The sequence below is a fragment of the Oncorhynchus mykiss genome, chromosome 13, assembly GCF_057628025.1.
Source record: "Oncorhynchus mykiss isolate SJ-2025 chromosome 13, ASM5762802v1, whole genome shotgun sequence".
Classification (NCBI taxonomy): domain Eukaryota; kingdom Metazoa; phylum Chordata; class Actinopteri; order Salmoniformes; family Salmonidae; genus Oncorhynchus; species Oncorhynchus mykiss.
In genome coordinates this window covers 6267501-6280094 of record NC_143034.1, presented here as the reverse complement: position 1 = coordinate 6280094, position 12594 = coordinate 6267501, and the positions used below count along the sequence as shown (strand labels likewise).

Genomic DNA, 12594 nt, shown 5'->3' with positions numbered 1-12594 from the left:
GTTAGCAGCGGTACTCACACTCTGTTGCTGGGGATTATCTTGTGACCGTCTCTGTACCAGGTGACCTGCGGTCTAGGGAAGCAGCTGACGGTTGGAGTGTTCAGGACCGCAGCTCGACCAACACTGACCGTACGACGCTGCTCTTCACCAGAAAAGTTACCCATGACTAGAGAGAGAGAGAACGAGGGACATTAGGGAGAGAAAGAGAGTGAAAGAGAGAGGGAGGGAGAATGAGAGGGAGATGGAGAGTGAGAGAGAGAGAGGGAGGGAGATAATGAGAGGGAGATGGAGAAAGAGAGAGATAAAGAGAGGGAGATGGGGAGAGAGGGAGGGAGAGAGAGAGAGACAAAGAGAGAGAGAGAGAGAGAGACAGAGAGAGAGAGAGATAAAGAGAGAGAGAGAGGGAGATAAAGAGAGGGAGATGGAGAGTTAGAGAGAGAGAGGGAGGGAGATAATGAGAGGGAGATGGGAGCAAGAGGAAGAGATAAAGATAGAGAGATAAAGATAAAGAGAGGGATGGATATAAAAGAGAGAGAGAGAGATAAAGAGAGAGAGAGATAAAGAGAGAGAGAGATAAAGAGAGAGAGAGGTGTGTGTGTACTTACAGGCGACCTGCACCTCAGCTCTCCTCTGTAACAGGGCTCCCATCCTGTTCCTGACCACACACTGATACAACCCAGCATCCGACCTCTGGACCTCTGGGATAACATACCTAGAGAGAGAGAGGATTGTGTGAAACACCACAGTGCCATTACCTCTGGGATAACATACCTAGAGAGAGAGAGGACTGGGTGAAACACCACAGTGTCATTACCTCTGGGATAACATACCTAGAGAGAGAGAGGACTGGATGAAACACAACAGTGTCATTACCTCTGGGATAACATACCTAGAGAGAGAGAGGACTGGGTGAAACACCACAGTGTCATTACCTCTGGGATAACATACCTAGAGAGAGAGAGGACTGGGTGAAACACCACAGTGTCATTACCTCTGGGATAACATACCTAGAGAGAGAGAGAGGACTGGGTGAAACACCACAGTGTCATTACCTCTGGGATAACATACCTAGAGAGAGAGAGAGGACTAGGTGAAACACCACAGTGTCATTACCTCTGGGATAACATACCTAGAGAGAGAGAGGACTGTGTGAAACACCACAGTGTCATTACCTCTGGGATAACATACCTAGAGAGAGAGAGGACTGGGTGAAACACCACAGTGTGTCATTACCTCTGGGATAACATACCTAGAGAGAGAGAAGACTGGGTGAAACACCACAGTGTCATTACCTCTGGGATAACATATCTAGAGAGAGAGAAGACTGGGTGAAACACCAGTGTCATTACCTCTGGGATAACATACCTAGAGAGAGAGAGGACTGGGTGAAACACCACAGTGTCATTACCTCTGGGATAACATACCTAGAGAGAGAGAGGACTGGGCGAAACACCACAGTGTCATTACCTCTGGGATAACATACCTAGAGAGAGGACTGGGTGAAACACCAGTGTCATTACCTCTGGGATAACATACCTAGAGAGAGAGAGGACTGGGTGAAACACCACAGTGTCATTACCTCTGGGATAACATACCTAGAGAGAGAGAGAGGACTGGGTGAAACACCACAGTGTCATTACCTCTGGGATAACATACCTAGAGAGAGAGAGAGGACTAGGTGAAACACCACAGTGTCATTACCTCTGGGATAACATACCTAGAGAGAGAGAGGACTGTGTGAAACACCACAGTGTCATTACCTCTGGGATAACATACCTAGAGAGAGAGAGGACTGGGTGAAACACCACAGTGTGTCATTACCTCTGGGATAACATACCTAGAGAGAGAGAAGACTGGGTGAAACACCACAGTGTCATTACCTCTGGGATAACATATCTAGAGAGAGAGAAGACTGGGTGAAACACCAGTGTCATTACCTCTGGGATAACATACCTAGAGAGAGAGAGGACTGGGTGAAACACCACAGTGTCATTACCTCTGGGATAACATACCTAGAGAGAGAGAGGACTGGGCGAAACACCACAGTGTCATTACCTCTGGGATAACATACCTAGAGAGAGGACTGGGTGAAACACCAGTGTCATTACCTCTGGGATAACATACCTAGAGAGAGAGAGGACTGGGTGAAACACCACAGTGTCATTACCTCTGGGATAACATACCTAGAGAGAGAGAGGACTGGGTGAAACACCACAGTGTCATTACCTCTGGGATAACATACCTAGAGAGAGAGAGGACTGGGTGAAACACCCCAGTGTCATTACCTCTGGGATAACATACCTAGAGAGAGAGGACTGGGTGAAATACCACAGTGTCATTACCTCTGGGATAACATACCTAGAGAGAGAGAGGACTGGGTGAAACACCCCAGTGTCATTGCCTCTGGGATAACATACCTAGAGAGAGGACTGGGTGAAACACCACAATGTCATTACCTCTGGGATAACATACCTAGAGAGAGAGAGGACTGGGTGAAACACCACAGTGTCATTACCTCTGGGATAACATACCTAGAGAGAGAGAGGACTGGGTGAAACACCACAGTGTCATTACCTCTGGGATAACATACCTAGAGAGAGAGAGGACTGGGTGAAACACCCCAGTGTCATTACCTCTGGGATAACATACCTAGAGAGAGAGAGGACTGGGTGAAACACCACAGTGTCATTACCTCTGGGATAACATACCTAGAGAGAGAGAGGACTGTGTGAAACACCACAGTGTCATTACCTCTGGGATAACATACCTAGAGAGAGAGAGGACTGGGTGAAACACCCCAGTGTCATTACCTCTGGGATAACATACCTAGAGAGAGAGAGAGGACTGGGTGAAACACCACAGTGTCATTACCTCTGGGATAACATACCTAGAGAGAGAGAGGACTGGGTGAAACACCACAGTGTCATTACCTCTGGGATAACATACCTAGAGAGAGAGAGAGGACTGGGTGAAACACCCCAGTGTCATTACCTCTGGGATAACATACCTAGAGAGAGAGAGGACTGGGTGAAACACCACAGTGTCATTACCTCTGGGATAACATACCTAGAGAGAGAGAGGAACCTTTGAAACCTCTGTATGTGTAATGTTTACTGTTAATGTTTGTTGTTTTTCACTTTATATTTTCACTTTGTATGTTGTCTACCTCACTTGCTTTGGCAATGTTAACACATGTTTCCCATGCCAATAAAGCCCTTGAATTGAATTGAATTGAGAGGACTGGGTGAAACACCACAGTGTCATTACCTCTGGGATAACATACCTAGAGAGAGGACTGGGTGAAACACCACAGTGTCATTACCTCTGGGATAACATACCTAGAGAGAGAGAGGACTGTGTGAAACACCACAGTGTCATTACCTCTGGGATAACATACCTAGAGAGAGAGAGAGGACTGGGTGAAACACCACAGTGTCATTACCTCTGGGATAACATACCTAGAGAGAGGACTGGGTGAAACACCACAGTGTCATTACCTCTGGGATAACATACCTAGAGAGAGAGAGGACTGGGTGAAACACCACAGTGTCATTACCTCTGGGATAACATACCTAGAGAGAGAGAGGACTGGGTGAAACACAACAGTGTCATTACCTCTGGGATAACATACCTAGAGAGAGAGAGGACTGGGTGAAACACCACAGTGCCATTACCTCTGGGATAACATACCTAGAGAGAGGACTGGGTGAAACACCACAGTGTCATTACCTCTGGGATAACATACCTAGAGAGAGAGAGGACTGGGTGAAACACCACAGTGCCATTACCTCTGGGATAACATACCATGTGTCCCATGCCAATAAAGCCCTTGAATTGAATGGAATTGAATTGAGAGAGAGAGAGAACAAAATGGGTGAAACAGACTGGAAGGATGATGTGACCTTGGAGGAGACAGACACAGAGAGAAAGAGAAAGAGAAGAGAGGAAGAGGAGAGAGGAAGAGGAGAGAGGAAGAGGAGAGAAGAAGAGGAGAGAATGTGTGAACTGTACTTCTATAGAGGGACAGATGGGGAGGCGGAGGTGTGTACGTGTGTGTGTGTCTACTGCCCGATGCCAGGTTGCCCATTAAAACCCCATTACACCCAACCTGGAAGAAACACAAAACACACACCGACAAACACACACACACACACACACCAACAAACACACACACCAACAAACACACACACACACCAACAAACACACACACACACACTAACAAACACACACCAACAAACACATACACACACCAACAAACACATACACACACACACACACCAACAAACACACACACACTAACAAACACACACACACCAACAAACACACACACACCAACAAACACACACACACACCAACAAACACACACACACCAACAAACACACACACACACACACACCAACAAACACACACAAACAAACACACACCAACAAACACACACACACACCAACAAACACACACACACACACACACACACACACACACACACACACACACACACACACACACACACACCAACAAACACACACACACACACACACACACACACACACACACCAACAAACACACACACACACACACACACACACACACACCAACAAACAAACAAACACACACCAACAAACACACACACATACACACCAACAAACACACACCAACAAACACACACACAAACACACACACACACCAACAAACACACACACACACACACACACACACACCAACAAACACACAAACAAACACACACCAACAAACACACACCAACAAACACACACACAAACACACACACCAACAAACACACACACCAACAAACACACACAAACAAACACATACCAACAAACACACACAAACAAACACACACCAACAAACACACACACACACACACACACCAACAAACACACACAGCCAACCCACACACACAGCCAAACACACACACACGGCCAAACACACAAACACGGTCAACCCACACACACGGCCAAACACACACACACAGACACACGGCCAAACACACACAAAGCCAAATATTCCAGACAGCGTGTCCTTGTGATGTTGTCAACAACAGACAGCTTCAGCTTCAGACTGGAGCATCACTAGAGAAACAACCATTACACTGCTGTTGAAATGGGCTGTTGTGGCCATACGTTCACACATTGTCAATTCTATCCTAACATTATCTAACTAACTCTATTCTAACATTGTCAAACTAACTCTATCCTAACATTGTCTAACTGTGCTGTTGTGACAATATGCCCAAACATTGTCAATTATATCCTAAAACTGTCTAACTTACTATCCTAACATTGTCAAACTAACTCTATTCTAACATTGTCTAACGAACTCTATCCTAACATTGTCTAACTAACTCTATCCTAACATTGTCAAACTAACTCTATCCTAACATTGTCAAACTAACTCTATTCTAACATTGTCAAACTTTCTCTATCCTAACATTGTCAAACTAACTATATTCTAACATTGTCTAACGAACTCTATCCTAACATTGTCTAACTAACTCTATCCTAACATTGCCAATTTAACTCTATTCTAACATTGTCAAACTAACTCTATCCTAACATTGTCTAACTAACTCTATCCTAACATTATCAAACTAACTCTATCCTAACATTGTCAAACTAACTCTATCCTAACATTGTCTAACTAACTCTATCCTAACATTATCAAACTAACTCTATTCTAACATTGTCAAACTAACGTAGTCATAATATTTTGCGATGATAATACACCCAGCGTCGTTGTGTTGTTGTTGTTCTAACGTCCGATGCAGAATACCACTTGTCATCTCAATCAATACTTGGCTACAAACTGCTGGGTCATTCCCCCGCAGAAACAGAGAGAAAGGGTGTGTCTCTTTCCATCGCTCGCTCGCTCTCTCAAATTCAAATTCAAATTCAAGCTGCTTTATTGGCATGAAAAACATTGTGTCAATATTGCCAAAGCAACAATGTATACAATATACATTGTAACAAAATTATAAATGAGAGCAAATAATAATATAAAATGGTAGTAAATAATAATACACAATTAACTACAAAAATAATAACAATAAAATGGTAACAGTCAATAGTATAATAGTATACAAATTATGGAAAATGAAACTATAACTAACTTATAACTAAATAACGGTCATCTTCTCCTTTATATCAGTACTACAACTACAATCATCATTACTACGACTACTACTACCATCACTAAACTGTTATCACTACCATTACCACCCATATTTGGAATGATAAACATCTCTCTCTCTCTCTCTCTCTCTCTCTCTGTCTCTCTCTCTCTCCCCATCTCTCTCTCTCCCCATCTCTCTCTCTCTCACACTCTTCCCTCTCTCCCTTTACTCTTTCTCGCTCTCTCCCTCTTCCCTCTCTCTCCCTCTTCCCTCCCTCTTCTCTCTCTCTCCATCTCTCTCTCTTCATCTCTCCATCTCTCTCTCTCATTGTATGTATGTTCCATACTCTATGGGTGAGTGATGTAAAAAGCAGTAATGTATCACAGCACGGTTGGAGCGAGGGAAGCTTAGTCAACAACACCCAGACCTCGTGGTGGTCCTATCGAACCTCCAGCCCTCCTGTAGTGTAAATGAGAGAGGGAAGCTTAGTCAACAACACCCAGATCTCGTACTGGTCCTATCGAACCCCCAGCCCTCCTGTAGTGTAAATGAGAGAGGGAAGCTTAGTCAACAACACCCAGACCTCGTGGTGGTCCTATCGAACCCCCAGCCCTCCTGTAGTGTAAATGAGAGAGGGAAGCTTAGTCAACAACACCCAGACCTCGTGGTGGTCCTATCGAACCCCCAGCCCTCCTGTAGTGTAAATGAGAGAGGGAAGCTTAGTCAACAACACCCAGACCTCGTGGTGGTCCTATCGAACCCCCAGCCCTCCTGTAGTGTAAATGAGAGAGGGAAGCTTAGTCAACAACACCCAGACCTCGTGGTGGTCCTATCGAACCCCCAGCCCTCCTGTAGTGTAAATGAGAGAGGGAAGCTTAGTCAACAAAACCCAGACCTCGCTGGAGTTGAAGAGTTAGTCTTTGAGTTTGCAGTGGTGTGTATCTGTCTGTATGTGTGAGTGCAGACAGGAGTGTGTCTGTAGTTGTGCTTGTCTCAGACTTTATTCTAGCAGCAGTTATTGCCCTGCGTCTGCCTCCTGTCCTCCTTGGCCTTTTAACACATCGTCTCATGTCAACACTCCACGAGGAAAGCGATAAAAGCTCAGAGTGTGTGAGAGCTGAGACAGACAGGAGAGTGTTCACACACATATATATATATATATATATATATATATATTATACATTCCACAACACATTATATATAGAGAAATATCTTCATCTATATATTATTATCTGATAGATCATGCATACCCCTCTGGGGAGAGAGGGGAAGACAGGAGGATGGAGAGAACAGGATGGGTGCTGACTGCTGATATACACACTACCCCAGACATCAGATAAAAGTTGCCCTCAGGTTTCTCAAGTCAGGAAAATAAAGTATGAAAAAGACATTGACGGGGAGAGAGAAGAATATTATATAGAGGTATATTATATAGAGGTATATTATATAGAGGTATATTATATATAGGTATATTATATAGAGGTATATTATATAGAGGTATATTATATATAGGTATATTATATAGAGGTATATTATATAGAGGTATATTATATATAGGTATATTATATATAGGTATATTATATAGAGGTATATTATATATAGGTATATTATATATAGGTATATTATATAGAGGTATATTATATAGAGGTATATTATATAGAGGTATATTATATAGAGGTATATTATACATAGGTATATTATACATAGGTATATTATACATAGGTATATTATATATAGGTATATTATACATAGGTATATTATATATAGGTATATTATATATAGGTATATTATATAGAGGTATATTATATATAGGTATATTATATAGAGGTATATTATATATAGGTATATTATATATAGGTATATTATATATAGGTATATTATATATAGGTATATTATATAGAGGTATATTATATATAGGTATATTATATAGAGGTATATTATATATAGGTATATTATATAGAGATATATTATATATAGGTATATTATATATAGATATATTATATATAGGTATATTATATAGAGGTATATTATATAGAGATATATTATATATAGGTATATTATATAGAGATATATTATATATAGGTATATTATATATAGGTATATTATATAGAGGTATATTATATATAGGTATATTATATAGAGATATATTATATATAGGTATATTATATATAGGTATATTATATAGAGATATATTATATATAGGTATATTATATAGAGGTATATTATATAGAGGTATATTATATAGAGGTATATTATATAGAGGTATATTATATAGAGGTATATTATATAGAGGTATATTATATAGAGGTATATTATATAGAGATATATTATATAGAGGTATATTATATAGAGGTATATTATATATAGGTATATTATATATAGGTATATTATATATAGGTATATTATATATAGGTATATTATATATAGGTATATTATAGAGGTATATTATATAGAGGTATATTATATAGAGGTATATTATATATAGGTATATTATATATAGGTATATTATATATAGGTATATTATATAGAGGTATATTATATAGAGGTATATTATATAGAGGTATATTATATATAGGTATATTATATATAGGTATATTATATAGAGGTATATTATATAGAGGTATATTATATAGAGGTATATTATATATAGGTATATTATATATAGGTATATTATATATAGGTATATTATATAGAGGCATATTATATAGAGGTATATTATATATAGGTATATTATATATAGGTATATTATATATAGGCATATTATATATAGGTATATTATATATAGGTATATTATATATAGGTATATCTATAGAGAAAGGTTAATTACATATTGCTATATTTATAGAGAGAGGCATATTATATATAGGTATATCTATAGAGAAAGGTATATTATATATAGGTATATCTATGGAGAGAGGTATATTATATATTGCTATATTTATAGAGAGATGTATATATATTTAAGGTATATTTACGTGTATAGTAGAGAGAAGCAGGTAGATAGGTAGAGTATATTATATAAGGTATATATAAAGAGAGAGGTACATTATATAAGGTATATTTAAGGTATATTTACGTGTATAGTGGAGAGAAGTGTGTGATATCTGTGTTGTTGAGGATCCATCGGTATTGTAGAGGCCAGGAGCCTTCAGCCAGACAGGTCAGTACCAGCCTGTTACCCTCTAGATGGGTCTGGACCTGGCCCGGAGACACACGGAAATATGGAGCTACATCTGGAGGAGGAGAAGAGGGGGGAGGAGGGGAGACGGGAGGAGAGAAGAGGAGAGAATAAATATTTAATTCAACTTGAATTTATAATCATTTATAATAATAATTAATAATAATTTATAATAAATTATAATCATTTATAAGTCAAAACATGGACATGAAACAGGTTATATGTACAGTGTCTTCAGAAAATATTCCCACCACATTTTTCCACATTTTATTGTGTTACACCCTAAACTAAAAATGTCTTCATTTTATTTTTTATATCTCACTCATCGACACACAATATCCTTTAAATTACAGCTAGTGGAACGTTTCGACAACATCCAGTGAAATTGCGGAGCGCGAAATTCAAATGAAATTACTATAAATATTTAACTTTCATGAAAACACAAGTGCAATACATCAAAATAAAGCTTAACGTGTTTTAATCCAGCCGCTGTGTCAGATTGGAAAAAGGCTTTATGGCGAAAGCAAACCAAGGACATCATCATACAAATGCAAAACAAATAATTTTCAACCCGGGAGGGTTATAGAAAGTCAGAAATAACGATATAATTCATGCCTGTAGATCTTCTCCAATATGTCCCATAAACATCACAAATGGTCCTTTAGTTCGATTAATTCCGTCGTTAATATCTCCAAAATGTCCATTTATTTGGCGCATTTGATTCAGAAAAACACCGGTTCCACCTCGCCCAGCATGACTCCAAAATATCTAATAAGTTACCTGTAAACTTGGTCCAAACATTTCAAACAACTTTCCTAATCCAACTTTAGGTATCCTAAAACGTAAATAATCGATAAAATGTAAAACGGAATATACTGTGTTCAATAGCGGATAAAATCAAAGAGGAGCGAGCTTGGCTTCACACTCATTCTGATTAGCCGTACTTCTTCATTACTCAAAAGAAAAACATCAACCAATTTCTAAAGACTGTTGACCTCTAGTGGAAGCCCTAGGAACTGCCACCAGGTGCCTCAGAAATCTAGTTTCCAATAGAAACCCAATTGAAAACACAGTGAACTCAATTTTCTTTTTCCTGGATTGTTTGTCCACGGGGTTTCGCCTGCCAAACAAATTATGTTATAATCACAGATTATTTTAACAGTTTTAGAAACTTTAAAGTGTTTCATATCCAAATCTACCTATCTATATGCATATCCTAGCTTCTGGCTTTTCATCCGGACGTAAGAATACTGCTCCCTATCCCAAACAGGTTAACACTAGAAGCGCATGGCCTTTCAGCCTGCAAGTTCCCCCTAGAGAACGTTGAGAACGTTGAGGTAGACATCAGATGCATATCAAACCACAAGGTGCAGCAAACACAAGCATCAAAGCCTGATAGATAGTGTTGATAGATAGTGTTGATAGTGTTGATAGATAGTGTTTATGGTGTTGATAGATAGTGCTGATAGAGAGTGTTGATAGATAGTGTTGATAGATAGTGTTGATAGATAGTGTTTATGGTGTTGATAGATAGTGCTGATAGATAGTGTTGATAGATAGTGTTGATAGACAGTGTTGATAGATAGTGTTGATAGATAGTGTTTATGGTGTTGATAGATAGTGTTGATAGATAGTGTTGATAGATAGTGTTGATAGATAGTGTTGATAGAGAGTGTTGATAGATAGTGTTGAAAGATAGTGTTGATAGATAGTGTTGATATAGAGTGTTGATAGATAGTGCTGATAGATAGTGTTGATAGATAGTGTTGATAGATAGTGTTGATAGTGTTGATAGATAGTGCTGATAGATAGTGTTGATAGATAGTGTTGATAGAGAGTGCTGATAGATAGGGTTGATAGATAGTGTTGATAGTGTTGATAGATAGTGTTGATAGATAGTGCTGATAGATAGGGTTGATAGATAGTGTTGATAGGGTTGATAGATAGTGTTGATAGGGTTGATAGATAGTGTTGATAGATAGTGTTCATAGATAGTGCTGATAGTGTTGATAGATAGTGATGATAGTGTTGATAGATAGTGCTGATAGATAGTGTTGATAGATAGTGTTGATAGGGTTGATAGACAGTGCGGATAGATAGTGCTGATAGATAGTGCTGATAGATAGTGTTGATAGATAGTGTTGATAGGGTTGATAGACAGTGCGGATAGATAGTGCTGATAGATAGTGTTGATAGATAGTGCTGATAGATAGTGCTGATAGATAGTGCAGATAGATAGTGCAGATAGATAGTGCTGATAGATAGTGTTGATAGGGTTGATAGATAGTGCAGATAGATAGTGCTGATAGATAGTGTTGATAGATAGTGTTGATAGGGTTGATAGATAGTGCTGATAGATAGTGTTGATAGATAGTGTTGATAGATAGTGTTGATAGATAGTGCTGATAGATAGTGTTGATAGATAGTGTTGATAGATAGTGCTGATAGCTAGTGTTGATAGATAGTGTTGATAGAGATGCTGATAGATAGTGCTGATAGATAGTGTTGATAGATAGTGCTGATAGATAGTGCTGATAGATAGTGTTGATAGAGAGTGTTGATAGATAGTGCTGATAGATAGTGTTGATAGATAGTGCTGATAGATAGTGTTGATAGATAGTGCTGATAGATAGTGTTGATAGATAGTGTTGATAGGGTTGATAGATAGTGTTGATAGGGTTGATAGATAGTGCTGATAGATAGTGCTGATAGATAGTGCAGATATATAATGCTGATAGATAGTGTTGATAGAGAGTGCAGATAGATAGTGCAGATAGATAGTGCTGATAGATAGGGCTGATATATAGTGTTGATAGGGTTGATAGATAGTGCTGATAGATAGTGCTGATAGATAGTGTTGATAGAGAGTGCAGATATATAATGCTGATAGATAGTGTTGATAGATAGTGCAGATAGATAGTGCAGATAGATAGTGCTGATAGATAGGGCTGATAGATAGTGCATCAACAATTATAAAGAATGAGTTGCATGGAGAAATAATGGTGGAAACATTTAACAACAATAGTTTAGAGTCAAAGACATGTTCTGGATCATTCTAGAGGAACACGTAGGCCCAGACCTTAACAGACCTTAACTTTACCAGAATGAATACCTGGTATATGACCAGCACAACGCTGAGTACAGCCCCTTAATGTTGTTTACCTTATACCAGACCTTAACTTTACCAGAATGAATACCTGGTATATGACCAGCACAACGCTGAGTACAGCCCCTTAATGTTGTTTACCTTATACCAGACCTTAACTTTACCAGAATGAATACCTGGTAT

The 12594-nt window shown here is 39.0% G+C and overlaps 1 protein-coding gene across 1 annotated transcript in view; it reads right to left on the bottom strand.

Annotated features, from left to right (window-relative positions):
- The window catches only part of sdk1b (sidekick cell adhesion molecule 1b), a 393224-nt gene that overhangs the window by 271064 nt on the left and 109566 nt on the right, over positions 1 to 12594 (bottom strand). The window contains 3 exon segments of the mRNA XM_090194773.1: positions 19 to 166; positions 606 to 712; positions 9204 to 9360. Of these exon segments, the coding sequence (XP_090050899.1) occupies positions 19 to 166; positions 606 to 712; positions 9204 to 9360 (412 nt within the window).